The sequence below is a fragment of the Schistocerca piceifrons genome, chromosome 2, assembly GCF_021461385.2.
Source record: "Schistocerca piceifrons isolate TAMUIC-IGC-003096 chromosome 2, iqSchPice1.1, whole genome shotgun sequence".
Taxonomy (NCBI): domain Eukaryota; kingdom Metazoa; phylum Arthropoda; class Insecta; order Orthoptera; family Acrididae; genus Schistocerca; species Schistocerca piceifrons.
In genome coordinates this window covers 906,722,495-906,738,384 of record NC_060139.1, presented here as the reverse complement: position 1 = coordinate 906,738,384, position 15,890 = coordinate 906,722,495, and the positions used below count along the sequence as shown (strand labels likewise).

Genomic DNA, 15,890 nt, shown 5'->3' with positions numbered 1-15,890 from the left:
CGTATCCCTACAGATACATTGTGAAGACGCAGCCGACGAAGAAATAATGGCGCGTTGATTCGAAATAGGTACTGACTGATCATAAGTATTCAGACTGCCTTAGTTCATGCAGGATTGATCAGTAGCTGTCACAGAGGCAGACGCCCGAGTATGAACGGTGCCAGCAAGTACTGTGTCGTCAGTGTAGAAACAGTATCAGCCGAATGGCTCGGTTAGGAGAGCTCAGTGACTTCGAATGTGTGCTTGTCATTGGATGTGAGCAACAACATTTCAACACTTATAAAACTGCCGAAACTGTTGGTATAGTGATTGTAAGATGGAAACGCAAATGAAAAACCACAGCCAAACCAAGACCATTGAGTCCCCATATACTAACGGACAGGGACCATTGCAAACGCTGATTATGAAAAAAATCACATGAAATCAGCGGATGGAATCACTCGTGAGTTTCGAAGTGCTATCACCACTCCAGCTAGCACAATGACTGTGCGTAGGGACTCAGAAAGAATGGGACACAATGGTCGATCAATTCCTCAAAAGCCTCCCATTTCTGTAGTATGTCCTAAGCGACGCTTGAGTTAGTGTAAAGAGCGACTGGAAACGAGTGATTTGGAGGATGAATCACGCTGTACCCTTTCGCAGTCCGATTGAAGTGTTTGATTTTAACGAATACCTGGAGAGCTTTGCCAGCCATCATGCGTAGTGCCAACAGCAAAGTGTGAAGGAGGTGATGTTACAGTGTGGGGGGTCTTTGGTGATTAGCGTGTGGTCTCGTAATTGCGCTTAAGAAAACTCTAAATCCGGAAGGATATGAAGACATTTTAAAAGATTGTTTACTTCCTATAGCGGAGGAGCAGTTCGAAGACGGTTTGTATCAACAATGGACTCGATCATAAAACAGGGTCTGTGAGGCTATTCCTTAAATGGACTAAACTGTCCAGAGTCCCGACCTTAACTCAGTGGAACACGTTTTGGATGAGTCAGAATGTCAACTGCGCTCCAGACAGTGTTCACGGCCTACTACCTTCCCTAATGAGCTGCAATTCCTCCACAGAAAATCAGATGCCTCACTGAAAGGGTCTCAGCAGGCGAAGGGTGAATACACCCCATATTAGATCTACTAATAGATGTCCATATATTGTTCATCAGTGTTCTCGATTCAAAGTGTGCGACCGATACACAGAAGTGCAGCAAAGCAGCGATAAGTTCACAACCTACCTCTTTCACATAACGTCAGAGAGACAACAATGTCGGAACATCTTACTTCGTAGGAATTGTGAGAATGACAACGACTGAATCTCGTATTTCGACAGAGAACATGAGAAAATCAAATTATTGCTCTTGTATTTCAGGGAAGTGTGACAATATCTAAGAGGTCGTGAGCTAGCGAGAGAGGACTCAAAAATACAGCAGCAAAGTCAATGTAACACGCAATAAATTCGGCGAAGCGAACAGCTTAACAGATTACAGCGAAGTGACTTGGCTGCCGTACACTATCTTCTTCTTGTACAGGGGTTAGGGCAGTATTCACGCGAAGTCATTTATTATAATATGTAACGTGAAGAAATTACCCGTTTATCACTTCTATTTATTTATTGCATCTTCGTGTGCGTGAATTTAGTAACTTGACTGTGGCTACAGCCGTTCTTATACAGCGAGAGGCATCACCCATTTCACACTACGTCGCTTCGGCATAAAGTGATCTCGGCGAATGAGTTTGGGACCCCTGTTTGCCTCTTTGGATCGCATCGATCTAGATTCATACATTTTACCAATTATTGCGGTTATGTAAATGACTTTATGGTAGGGTCATTACTGTTACTTGTTGGGTAGTTGGATGGGTGATTTTCGGAATATGAAAGATTCTGGCTGTCGTCAATTTGGGAAATTTTGGTCTTTACAGAGAATGAAGACCAAGATAGCAAATGGGAGAGCGATAAGAAATGAAAGTTTCGAAGTGAAGCTTCGTATTGGATGGTCAGCTGCAAAGAGATAACACAATGTTAACGTGACCATGACCAGAATACAGAAGTTTGTTTACTGAAAGTGTGGCAAATATACACTGATCAGCCAGAACATTCCGGCATGCCCACCTTTGACACAGATAACAGCGGCGAAGCGTCGTGGCGTGGAAGCAATGAAGCCTTGGTAGGTTTCTGGAAGAAGTTGGCACCAAACCCACACACGCAAGTCACCTAATTCCTGTAAATTTCAGGGAGGGGGGCGATGAGCTCTGACGTCACATTGTCACAGCCCAGATGTGTTCGACTGGGTTCAGATGTGGCTAGTGTGGGGGCCAGCACATAAACTGGAACTCGCCATTGTGTTCCTCGAGCGACTTCACCTCACTCCTGGCCTTGTGACGTAGCACATTATCTTGTCGAAAAATGCCACTGCCGTCGTCATGAAGTGGTGTACGTGATCTGCAACCAGTGTACGATACTCCTTGGGCGTCATGGTGCCTTGCAGGAGCTCCACTGGACCCATGGATGCCCACCTGAATGTTCCATGATTGTTCCCTAGAGCGTAATGGAGCCGTCACCAGCTTGTATCCGTCCCGCAGTACAGGAATCAAGGAGCTGTTCCTCAGGAAGACGGCGAATGCGCGACCTCCCATCGGCCTAATGAAGGTATCAGGATTCATCAGACCATGCAACACTCTGCCACTGCGCCAACGTCCAGTGTTGAAGGTCGCATGCCGACTTCAGTCGTAGTTTCAGACTCTGTCGTGCTAACATTGGCACATGCATGGGTCACCGGCTGCGCCGGCCACTATGGCCGAGCGGTTCTAGGCGCTCCAGTCCGGAACCACGCGACTGCTACGGTTGCAGGTTCGAATCCTGCCTCGGGCATGGATGTGTGTGATGTCCTTGGGTTAGTTAGGTTTAAGTAGTTCTAAGTATAGGGGACTGAAGACCCCAGATGTTAAGTCCCATAGTGCTCAGAGCCATCTGAACCATTTTGTCATCGGCTGCAGAGGCCCATCGTTTGGAGTGTTCGGTGCGCTGTGTGTTCAGGCACACTTTTACTCTGCCCGGCATTAAAGTCTGATGTTAGTTCCGCCACAGTTCGCCGCCTGTCCTGTTTTACCAATCTGCCCAGCCTGCGACGTCCGACGTCTGTAAGGAGGAGTGTCAGCCCAACCCCACGAAGTCTGGATGTGGTTTCACTTGATTGCTTCGCCACTTGTTGAAGACACTCACCACAGCCTTCCTCGAACACCCGACGAGCTGCGCAGTTTTCGAAACGCCCGTGCTGAGCCTCTGGACCATCACAATCTGGCCTCTGTCAAACTCAAGATAGATCGCGCGCCTTCCCATTCCACACACAGACAGCACGCTCACTGATACTGCATGCACCGTGCGTATATCTAATTAGCAGTCGTTCCTCGCCCCAGGTGACGCTGCTATCGTCCGGATGGATTTATATCGATAGTAGGTCGATGGTCACAATGTACTGGCTGACCAGTAGTTTGCTAGCAAAGTTCTGAATTAATGCTCAGGGTGGTGCGGGAAACAGGAAGCAAGCAAGCTCCCACCCGCACACTCCCAGCACGTGGGTGGCCCTGAGATGAAGGGGAGGGGTGGTCTTCGGGGGGACAAGTCGCGCTTTCGTCACGCAGTGCTAGAACTGCACTTGAGCTTGCTGCTTCGTATCGTGCGTCTACGAAGTGTAACATAATCGCAATGATAATTGTGTAACGTGGTTCGATTGTCTCGCTGTGCGACAAAATATTGACTTCACTGAAGATAACCGTTAATCTATGATGAACACGAAACAGCTATATTCGCCTGTGAGCGCCTTCAGCCCTCTGATACGCTCATAAATACCTTTTGAATGTAACAAATATAACCTTATGCAGATAATTAGCATTGACTTGTAATCTTATCTGAAATGAGGAAGTCTTTGTATTGCGGTGTATTACGGAAGGCCGCCATCGGACGAAATGTTAATTTATGGAAGTTTAAGTCAGAAAACTGACAAGATAATTATTTATTTCTGAAACTTTGTAGTAGGAAACTATTGTGCAGAGAACACGTCAGAAGTTTATGAATATTAAAGTACGTGCGGTTATCATTTTCAAGGATTTCTTGAATTTCATATGAGCAACAATATGGTGTCGCTTATGTTTACCGGGTTAATGCCAACTGATTTGGTGGACGAACTGCCACGCGATCACGACTATAACAAGAAGAATTTTGCTCTGTTGTTTGAAATTACGAAATCGTTGGACTACCAGTAGCTTGTCAGGAAGATGCTGTGACTGCACAAGGGCAGACTCCAGTGGGTCCAATGCTAGAAGGGTAAAGACGATTTAAGGTTTCAGGGTGATCGAGGTCTGTAGCTTCATCGGAGATCTCCACCAGATTCTTCGGCACGCAGAATATCAAATAAACGAATTTTTCTGTTCTTCTGAAAATACAACCACGCCACCGGAACTTCAAGTTATTATTTTAATTTCATATGAGAGAGAATTTCTTGGAATTTATTTATGCAGAAATGGAGATATTTAGTTTGCATTCAAGTCAGATTAGCTTCTTGCCACGTGACTTGCATTCTGTTTACAAAAAAAGTATAAAGTTCTAGTCATTATTCTCTTGTGATGGTATAGAAAGTAAAAATTGATGCAGGGCCTAGCTAAAGCTTACCAGACTTGTGAAATCAAAACTGTCTGGTTCATCTTGAAAGATAGTGCTTAATGTTAATAATTCGTCACTCACTAAGAGATGTATTAACTTACGACAACACAACAAGGCACAACAACCGCGTAAGGTTTTGTGCTATAAAGTGACGTGACAAAAGTCACAGGATAGCTATATGCACATATACAGATGGCGCCAACATCGCGTGCACAAGGTTTCGAAGGGCAGTACATCGGTGGAACTGTCATTTATACGCAAGTGATTCATGTGAATAGGTTTCTGGGGTGATTATGGCCGCAAGACGGGAGTTAAAAGTCTTTGCACGCGGAATGGTAGTTGGAGCTAGAAACATGGGCCATTTCACTTCGGAAATCGTTAGGGAATTCAATGTTTTGACACGGACAGCGTCAGGAGTGTGTCGAGAATACGAAATTTCAGACATTACCTGTCACCACTGACAACTCACTCGCCAACGGTCTTCGCTTAACGACTGTGAGCAGCGGTGTTTACACATAGTTGCCAGTGCTAAGATACTAGCAATACTGCGTGAAATAACCACAGAAATCAATGTGGGATGTACGAGAAGGTATCCGTTAGGATAGTGCGGCGAAATTTGGCGTTAGTGGGCTATGGTAGCAAACGATCGACGCGAGTGCCTTTGTTAACAGCACCATATCGACTGCGGCGCCTCTCCTGGGATCGTGGGGCGCAGACCCACGAAGCTATGAACCCTAGTTGACATCAAGGCACTGTGCAAGCTGTGGTTGCATAATGTAGTGGGCTGTGTTTCCATGGAATGGGCTGGGTCCTCTGGGAATTGAACGATCATTGACTGGAAGTGGTTACTTTCGGCTACTTAGAGACAGTTTTCAGCCATTCATGGACTTTGTCTCCAAACAACGATGTAATTTGTGTGGATGACCATGTCAGGGAGTCACAGTTGTACGTTGTTGGTATGAAGAACATTCTGGACAATTCGAGCTAAATCTACCGAAGTTAATCCCATCGAACATTTATGAGACAGAATCGAGAGGTCAATTCCTGCACCATATCCTAACAGTCGAGACTCTCACAATTATGGACGGCTGTAGAGGCAACATGGCTCAATATTTCTGCAGTGGACTTCCAACGACTTGTTGAGTCCATGCCACGTAGAGTTGCTGAGCAACGCCGGGCCAAAGGAGGTCCGACACGACATTGGCAAGTATCCCGTGACTTTTGTGAGCACAGGGAAGATCGGCAGTGTTGACAGCGGCCGGAGACAAACATTAGCGGGCCAAAGTTGACCGACTTAAACCAGATTCTGGAGATACAGAAATAGAGAGTGCTGGTTCAGGAGTTTGTGAACAAATCAGAATAGCCAACCTGCAGCATCTCGGAGCGGCGGTCGCACGCCAGCAGGTCCCTGGAGAGCACGTAGCCGAAGCACATGTAGCTACGCGGGCAGACAGCCAGCGACATCACGTCGTGCTCCAGGTCCAGCACTGCCAGCTCGCCGCCCCCGGTACCTGCGCTCCACAACAGAGAATACTCAGAAAGGCGTCAACACATAGGCACCTGCAACGGCGGCGCTTGCCCTCTCCTGGAATCTGCGCTACAGACATTTTATTCATTACACAACTTATAACATCCACGATATATATATATATATATATATATATATATATATATATATATATATATATATATTATTACGAGTGGAATATGAACGTGTGGATAATATTCATTCAATTATGTAATTATTTCTTAAAAAGATGATAATTATGTAAAACAGAGACAATATTTGTCTCACATTCTTTGTTAATCTATGTCATTCTTTTCTTTTGTTTTGTACCATTTTGTGGTCTTCTTCTGATGTACATCGCCGACGCAAGACGCGAATCGATTTGAGGTCTGTTAAATGAAAAACATTTAATGTAAAATTATTGTACTTTTATGTTCATTTGCCGGTAAAAACAAATAGAGCCAAATGCGTTAAAACTATTTGTGATTAATTATTGAAAATTCACTTCCTCTTTTAATTATAATTTTGTATTAATTGTTTTATCATAGCTGCAAGAAGCGCAGCCATTGTTAGTTGCGATTATATAGCAACTTCGTCTGTACTTCTAGTTGAAAATAGCATGGGTTTGTGTTAAACTAATTTTCAAAACAATTTAATACTTTTTTTTTGGTGGCATCAATTTAAATGATTATTTATTGGGAAAAGGAAAATCTTAATTAAAAAAGAAATCCTCTACCTTTTATTGGCCGCCATCTTAACTTTTATTACAGCGGCAAATTTAAATTACTTGAAACTGCAAACAATATTACGATGTGTAAGAAATAAATGTGCATCGGTGGTACTGAGTTCTATTTATAAAAGAAAAAAATTAATCGATTCAGAGTGCGTTTTCTAAGAACTGTGCTGATGGTATTTATTGATGAACAAGATTTCATTGCTGATGTATGAGGCCAAAATTAAACTACGGACGAATCACGGAGAAAAATATTGTTTGGTAGCAACGTCAGTGTTGTGTGCGGGTGGTATTATGTGGTTCCTTTTCATGATCAATTTGCTAAGAATATTTAAATCCATCGAAGACAAAAAATTATAAAAGCTCTGATGTACGATCTGTAATTTTAGTTATATGAACACTGCTTACAGTTAACATTATTAGACTATGTCAGGTGGAATTCTTGTGCAATTTGAACAAAATAATTATCCGGGAGAAGTTGTAGTTTGAATAATGCATTATACATGTGTATAATATTGTCACTATAATTTACAAAATCAAATCAATGCAAAAGCTAAAAAACCAGAGTGAATTCAAATCGCAGAATACCATAGAGTATCGTATCATCCATATTCATTGCACTTGTCCATGTTGATGATACACGAAAACCGCCACAAACTCTCACGCATTTTTGGAAATGGTTGTGTTGCACAGGGGTGGTTTCACAGCACGCAAAGCCGACAGCACTGGAGAATTGACGGGATCATATTCAGAAATGCATGGAGCCCAGCAGATTTTAAAATTAAATTACATGAAAACAAAGATCGACAGAAGAATGCAACAAACGGCAGGTTTATTGTGAAGGCTGTGAGAATTTTATATTGCAGTTTCGAAGAAGTAGTTACAAGCTGCTAACAGATGGCGTTGTAATCGCAATATGTAGTACCTATAAATAGTGCTCGGAAGGCCAGAGCCATCAGTTCCACCGCTGAAACGTGTATAGTGGTTAGTACACTAGCGAAGGAAGAGGTTAAATTCTTGTGTTCAACTGAACTGGGTGTGTCTCTGCTACTGTGAAAGTGGGCAACTTTATGAATGTGTTAGCCTGTTTGTAACACAACGTTACAAATATATGTACGGCAGCATTTAATTTCCACATATATATGGAATTTTATGCCCTACATCCTTTAATTTTAATAGAAATAAAGCTTTTATGTGCAATGAGATACAGCACTGGAAAAAATAGTACACCCATTTAGACGTTTCCAGTTCACTCAAAAATATTTTGTTGCAACAGTGCATATGGAGAACATGAAATGATTACGTATACAGATCAATAGCACAAGCAGTTCTGAGGTACCAGGTTTCGATCCATACTGAAACACCCATATTAGTATGTGATGTTGCCTCCATGGGCGGCAATGTAGGTGCTCACTCTGGCATCCAATTGATCGTACAGATGGCGACTACTGTCCTGGGATACGTTATGTCACGTCTGCACGACCATTTCATGTATTTCTGTATCAGTTGTTGGTTGACGAGTCTCACGAATCATTTCATATCCAGCGCGTACTCGATTACAGAGAAGTCCGGAGACTCTGCTGGCCAGGGAAATTGAGTTTCACGGGCAGTGTGTGGACGAGCATTATCCTGTTGGAACAACAGAATGGCAAAGGAAAGGATCCAGCAACATTCTGCGTGTACCAAACGCTGGTTAGCGTCTGCTACGGAAGCACCAAAGACGAACGAGAGTTGTAGCTTATCGCACCCCAGACCATAAGGCCTGAGGTGAGACCATTGTGTCTCGGACGAATGCACTCTACGAGACAGCGATCACCACGTCTACGTCGTACTTACAAACTGCCATCATTTGCATGTGGGCACATTCTGCTTTCTCTACTGAAGACCACGGCGTTGTAGTGTGAGTGTAAGACGGGCTAGAGATATGCATGCTCTTAGTCCCACTGATAATAACGGATTTGCAGTATTTCCTGTTGACAAATCGGGTCTCACAAACTCTCTTATCTGTGCTGTGGAAGGTGTACGATCTGGCACTGTTCCCCTTACTGTACGACGATCCTGGTGGGCGTCTGTGCTGCGTGGACGTCCAGAACCTCTTCTATGGGTGTGAGAAAGGTCACGTGACTACTGATACCAGCATCGTTGCACCACTGACGCAGCACGTCCAACTTGTTTGGCAATTCTCCGAAAGAACCAACCCGCCACTCGGGATACAACAACTTGAACCCTTTAAAACTCTATCAGTTGACTATAGGAAGTACGAGTGCGTCGTAAGGCTTTAGAAACAAATTGACGTAATGATCAATTTTACGCTGTTGAAATTCACAAAATGTTAAGATGCAATTTACACATGTCAGTTTCATGATTTATGACTGCACTACTAACCTGATGGCGTAAGTGGGCGAGAGGAAATTAAAAATCTCACTTCGCGTGCATACGCTTGTTGGTTAGATGGCGTTTGTTGGCCAGTTCGAGGTCTTTTCCTAGGTCGATAGAACACAAGCGTCTTTAACAAGTTTTTCGTCACGACTGCCCCTTCATCTCTGTGATACATTGTCAACAGTTGTCTTTTACACCCTGTATAAGGCATCCCTTTATTTATACAGTAAATTTATGGATAATAAGCAGCTCTAGTAGGAAAATAAAAGACCTTGTGTCCCTCCAAACTGATTTGCAAACCGTGTCGCCGGTAGAGAAAGAACAAGTGGTCGGATGGTACAATGTGAACTCGTCGGCCCCTACCAGAACTGACCTAAAAAAGCAAGTTCCTATTGGAGGAACAAGTGGTGTTGATACAAACCGTAGCGTAAAACATGAATTGGGTCCGTTGGTGTAAGTGCTTAACAAATTTCAACAGCCGGCCTCTGTGGCTGAGCGGTTCTAGGCGCTTCAGTCTGGAACCGCACAACCGCTACGGTCGCAGGTTCAAATCCTGCCTCGGGCATGGATGTGTGTGAAATCCTTAGGTTAGTTAGGTTTAAATAGTTCTAAGTTCTAGGGTATTGATGACCTCAGATGTTAAGTCCCATAGCGCTCAGAGCCAAATTTCAACGTAGGTTATTACAAGTACTCTAAAAGTTCTGTCAATGTGCCTGTGAACGATGGCTATGTGGTGTCCATCTACATCTTCATGATTACTCTGCTATTGACAATAAAGTGCCTGGCACTTATTAATTTATGTGGTATGTATTTCTCAAAGTCTGTCTCTTAAAATGGCGTTAAGAGCATTTTATCAGCTTTTTTTTAACAGATATACTTTGCGTTTCTTTTTGATGGTTGTTGGTGTTACGGGATTCAGCCTAGCAGCAGCTGCCATGTGGTCGCTAATCCCTGTTTTCGACACGATACTCCGTATTTGTCCAGGATTATTTGTTGCTAAGAGGTCAAGTATGCTTTCGCAACCATTTACGCTCCGAGTGGGCTCATGAACTAATAGTTCCAAATGATTTTCTGAGAACGCATTCGGTACAATTGCGGATGACGTTTTATGCCTGCCGCCGACTTTAAACGCATAATTTTTTCAGCATATCGAGGGTAGATTGAAGTCACCACCGACTATAACTGTGTGAGTGGGGTACCTATTTGAAATGAGACTCAAGTTTTCTTTGAACTGTTCAGCAACTACTGTATATCTTCCCAGTCGGGAGGGGGGGGGGGGGAGAGGGGTCGATAAAACGATCCAATTAATAGTTTAGTCCGTTTGTCAAGTATAACCTCTACCCATACTATTTCACAGGAACAATCTACTTCAATTTCACTACAAGGCAAACTCCTTCTGACAGCAATAAATACTCCACCACCACCACCTGTATTTAATCTATCCTTTCTGAACACTGTTAGATCGTTTGAAAAATTTCGGCGGGGCTTATTTCCGGCTTTAGCCAGCTTTCTGTACCTATAACTATTAGAACTTCAGTGGTTTCTATTAGGGCTTGTAGCTCCGTTTCTTTCCCAACACAGCTACGACAATTTACAACTATAATACCGATCGTTTCTACAACTAACTTACTGTGTTTTACCTGTCCCCTTTTAGAAGAACGCCCTTTCTGTGGTTCCCTGAGACCATCTAACCTAAAAATCGCCCACACCCTTCCACATAGCCCCCGCTACTCGAGTGGCCGCTTCCTGTGTGTAACAGGGACTCCTGACCTATTAAGCAGAAGCCGGAAACCCACCACCCGATGGCGCAAGTCAAGGAATCTGTAGCCTACACGGTCAAAGAACCGCCTGAGCCTCCGATTCAGACCCTCCACTTGGCTTTGCACAAAAGGACCACAGTCGGTTCTATCAACAATGCTGCAGATGGTGAGCACCGCCTTAATCTGTCAAGCAGGACTGGCAATCTTTACCATTTCCGCTAGCCGCTCGAAACCAGAGAGAATCTCCTCCGATCCAAAACGACACACGTCATTGGTACCGACATGTGCTACCACCTGCAGTTGGCTGCACCCTGTACTCTACATGGCATCCGGAAACACCCTTTCCACATCCTTTCCCCCAGGTATGCACACGGAGTGCACACTGGCTCCCTTCCCCTCCTTAGCAGCCATGTTCCTAAGGGGCCCCATTATGCGCCTAACGTTGGAGCTCCCAACTACCAGCAAACCCACCCTCTGTGAATCCCAGAGCTTGTGGGCGGAGAAGTTTCCTCTGGAACAGGGTGGACGACTGCATCCGGGCCTACGATGCATACGGAGCCCTAGTCTTGGAGTCGAGAGATGAACTCTGCAGCTTGTAGGCTCGGCAGTTACTGGAGACCGTACACGACTCTGAGAACTATCCGCCGTAGCTCAGTGCTCCGGTATTCGTCGAGGCATCGACCAATCACTATCCACACACGTGATACCCATGGGCTGGCAGCTGTGGCCCCTGGCGTATCTCGATTTATTTCGTACTGCCAACCCATGCAGCTGTTGCAGAGTTTCGAGCGCGGCTTATCGATTGCGGTGCGGTACTCTCTGGAGCTAAGAGCGTGGCTGGCAGGTGGCGCTACTGACCGTGCTGGTGCCAGACGCCCCTGTCGAGAACTCCGTCGGCGGATCGCACAGACTTGTTGGCGCTGCTCCTGTAGTACTCGACGTGGAACAGCGTGGAGCCGTTTTCGTGCTGCCAGAAGTCCAGCCACACGCACGTGTCCGCGCCCCACATCGGCATCGGGAACACCACCTCCACCACATACCACCGGCCAGATAGCTGTTAGCAGAGAAAAACACCAGCAACACATGAAACTCACACGATGGATGCGAGTATTAAAACATCAGGAACAGTACTGTACGTGCAAATTATGCTGACATTCGATGCGGTGGCTCACAAAAGCGACGGTAAAGGCATCTCCAATTTATAGTCGCTCCCAGCAGTCACCGCGCCGAATGTCAACCTAGTTTGCACGTATAGCTATGTACCAGCTCCCACATAGCTGTAAACACAAAAGTATTGGGAGTACTACGTACATCGGACAAAAGCATTTGTCACTCTCAGGAGAAATGGTCCCAGTTGGGCGAGGAAAAAATTCTACAAATTATTCGGGTAAGCCTTATCCAGTTAAAGCCAAAAAAATGTTCAAATCTGTGTGAAATCTTATGGGACTTAACTGCTGAGGTTATCAGTCCCTAAGCTTACACACTACTTAACCTAAATTATCCTAAGGACAAACACACACACCCATGCCCGAGGGAGGACTCGAACATCCGCTGGGATCAGCTGCACAGTCCTTGACTGCAGCGCCATGACCGCTCGGCTAATCCCGCGCGGCTAGCTAAAGCCACTCATTGACGAATACCTTGCGTAGAGCCACCAAATTGTCGTAAAGATGATTTCTACATCTCCCGCAGTTTCATATCGTATCAGAAATTTTCTTTCTAGTCACGAGCAGGCGATTTAGTTAGCCAGTCGATGGATGGTCAGAGAGAAAATGTCTAGGTGCTGCCCTGTGAATATGACTGTTGCCATCGTGGAAGACGAGAGAGTCTATAGAAACATGTACGAGGGCTATTCGATAAATAAAGGCCGACCGGTCGCGAAGTGAAAATCAAAAATTTTTTACTTGCAACAGTTTGCTGCCTCTCCGGCTTAAAGACATTTGTTGTAAAGTCGTACCAACTTTCCAATACTTTCGTCACATAAGGCAGCCGCCTGTGCTTTCCGCCACTTCTCTACGCTGGTCTGCAGTTCGTTGTCTGTGCCAAAATGTTGTCTTCATAGGTAGTGGTTGACGTGAGTAGAGATGAACATCAGGGGGAGCCAAGTACGGGCTGTACGGTGGGTGATCAGACACTTCCAATCGAAAACGCTGCAGGGACATCCTCATTGCCACTGCAATGTGCGCGGCAGAGAGTTGTCATGAAGAAATATATGACAGGTACTTTATGTGCGGTTGCACGAAATAAGGCGAAACATTGCAGCGGGTCCCCATACTTGGAAGGAGACACTATTGTTCTAGACAGGTTTACGTGCTCACTGTGTGCTTAGAACTGAAAATAGCGACGTGACGCGATATACAGGCATGCTAGAGACAGTGCCAAACACATCTTTGCAAAATTTCATCGGATTTTCACTGTCGTTTCCATTTCGCGACCTATCGGACCTTACTTTTCGAATAGTCCTCAGAGAAGAAAGGGCAATACTTGATCATCGACAAAGTTGAAATAAATGTCCTGGTTCGAGTTCGCCGGTAGCTGAGTGGTCAGTGCTACAGAAGTTCAATTTTAAGGGCCCGGGTTCGATTCCCGGCTGGGTCTGAGATATTCTCCGCTCAGGGACTGGGTGTTGTGTTGTCCTGATCATCATTATTTCATCCCCATCGACGTGCAAGTCGCCGAACCGATGTCAAAGCGAAAGACTTGCACACGGCCAACGGTCTAACCGACGGGAGGTCCTAGTACCGCGACATTTACTTATTGTACGAAAAATACCCCCAAAATATCACGGGATCCCCTCCGGTCTAAGCTACAAAACTACATCCTCCACGTATCGAGGATTGAACGCCTCACTAGGCCATCGGTTCACTCTACACCTCGCATGTCTGAAAAATGAGACAAAATCGCGCCATGATGCACCATATTACACGCCTCCTCTCCGCTATTGTCCAGTTTTTATGTCGTTTTACCCACGGAAGGCGTTTTAGTGGTTGAATTATAATTGTTTTGATAATAAATGAAGGGACAAGGGGTGCCAGCTGCAAGAAAGTGTTTTGGACCGCACATATAAATACGAGGGAGTTTCGAAAAGTATGTTACACATTTTTACGTGAGGCCAAGTTCAGTAACATTTGTTCAGTAACATTTGTCTGGAAGTTTGGAGGGCATCGGGAGTGTTCAAACCCAGAAGAGTGTTCCTGGAGCCACTCTGTAGCGTTTCTGGACGTGGGGGTGTCACATTGTCCTGCTGGAATTGCCCAAGTCCGTCGGAATTCTCAATGGACTTAATTCGATGCAGTTGATCAAACAGGATGCTTATGCACGTGTCACCTGTCAGAGTCGTATCTCGACGTATCAGGGATCCCGTGTCACTCCAACTGCACACGACCCACACCATTACAGAGCTCCACCAGCTTGAACAGACCGCTTCTGACTTGCAGGGTCCATGAATGCACAAGGTTGTAATCTTCTGACTTGCAGGGTCCATGAATGCACAAGGTTGCAATCCATACCCGTACACATCCATCAGCACGATACAATCTGAAACGAGCCTCGTCCGACCAGGCAACACGTTTCCAGTCAACAACAGTCCAATGTCGGTTTGACTGCCCCGGAGAGGCGTCAAGCATTGTGTTGCGCAGTTATCAAGAGTACACGGGTGGGGCTTCGGCTCCAATAGCCCATACCGATGATGTTTCGTTGAATGGTTCGCACGCTGACACTTGTTGATGGCCCAGCATTGAAATCTGTAGCAATCTGCGGGAGGGTTGCACTTCTGTCACGTTGAACGATTCTCTTCAATTGTCGTTGGTTCCGCTCTTGCAGGACATTTTTCCTGCCACAGCGATGTCGGAGATTTGATGTTTTACCAGGTTCCTGATATTCACGGTGCACTCGTGAAATGGTCGTACGGAAAAATCCCCGCGTCATCGGTACCTCGGAGGTGCTGTGTCCTATCGCTCGTGCGCCGACTGTAACACCACGTTCAAACTCACTTAAATCTTGGTAACCTGCATTGTAGTAGCAGTAACCGATGTAACAACTACGTCCGAGACTTGTTGTCTTATATAGACGTTGACGCCCGCAGCATCGTATTGTGTCTGTTTACATACCTCTGTACTTGAATACCCATGCCTACACCAGTTTCTCTGGAGCTTCAGTGTATTTAAGCGCCACAGACTACGGTTAGGAATACGAGGCGCTCTTAGGAATGAACGAAACTTGTACTCGGTGTAATGAGAACCATACGAAGAAGAAATGATTTAGACAGTTCTTGTTCTACACGAGCCTAAGGATAATCAGTTTGTAATTCTATGTCTAAGATGGTAATTGTTATACAACGAAACTACGCAACTGTATTTGATTATGCAATTTAAGTCCGTATGTGCTGCTAATGTGGAAAATATATTCTATTAATTTCATGTTATGTTTTCCACTGTACGTATTTAGGATAATAAATTCCCATATATATAAAGTGGGCTGCTCTTGGATCGTAAGGACCAGCGTAGGTTGGATACTCGTAGACATAACCTACAATCTCATGCCGGCCGGTGTGGCCGAGCGGTTCTGGGCGCTTCAGTCTGGAACCACGCGACCGCTACGGTCGCAGGTTCAAATCCTGCTTCGGGGATGGATGTGTGTGATGTCCTTAGGTTAGTTAGGTTTAAGTAGTTCTGAGTTATAGGGGACTGATGACCTCAGATGTTAAGTCCCTTAGTGCTCAGAGCCATTTGAACCATTTTTGCAATCTCATAACAGAATTGTTTGGGGGTTTATGTCCTTCGTCGGTATTTTCATATTTAGTACGACACGACGACAGCTCTCACCCAGTTTCCATTGAGAGAGCTATTCCGGCCCATGAGTGGATTGCTTAC

At 45.1% G+C, this 15,890-nt stretch overlaps 1 protein-coding gene across 1 annotated transcript in view; it reads right to left on the bottom strand.

The window, feature by feature from the left end:
- The window catches only part of LOC124776470, a 92,962-nt gene that overhangs the window by 18,083 nt on the left and 58,989 nt on the right, over nt 1-15,890 (bottom strand). Inside the window, exons 3-4 of the mRNA XM_047251482.1 lie at nt 11,878-12,073; nt 6,009-6,151 (exon numbers count right to left, since the gene is read on the bottom strand). Of these exons, the coding sequence (XP_047107438.1) occupies nt 6,009-6,151; nt 11,878-12,073 (339 nt within the window). The remainder of the gene's footprint in view (nt 1-6,008; nt 6,152-11,877; nt 12,074-15,890) is intronic.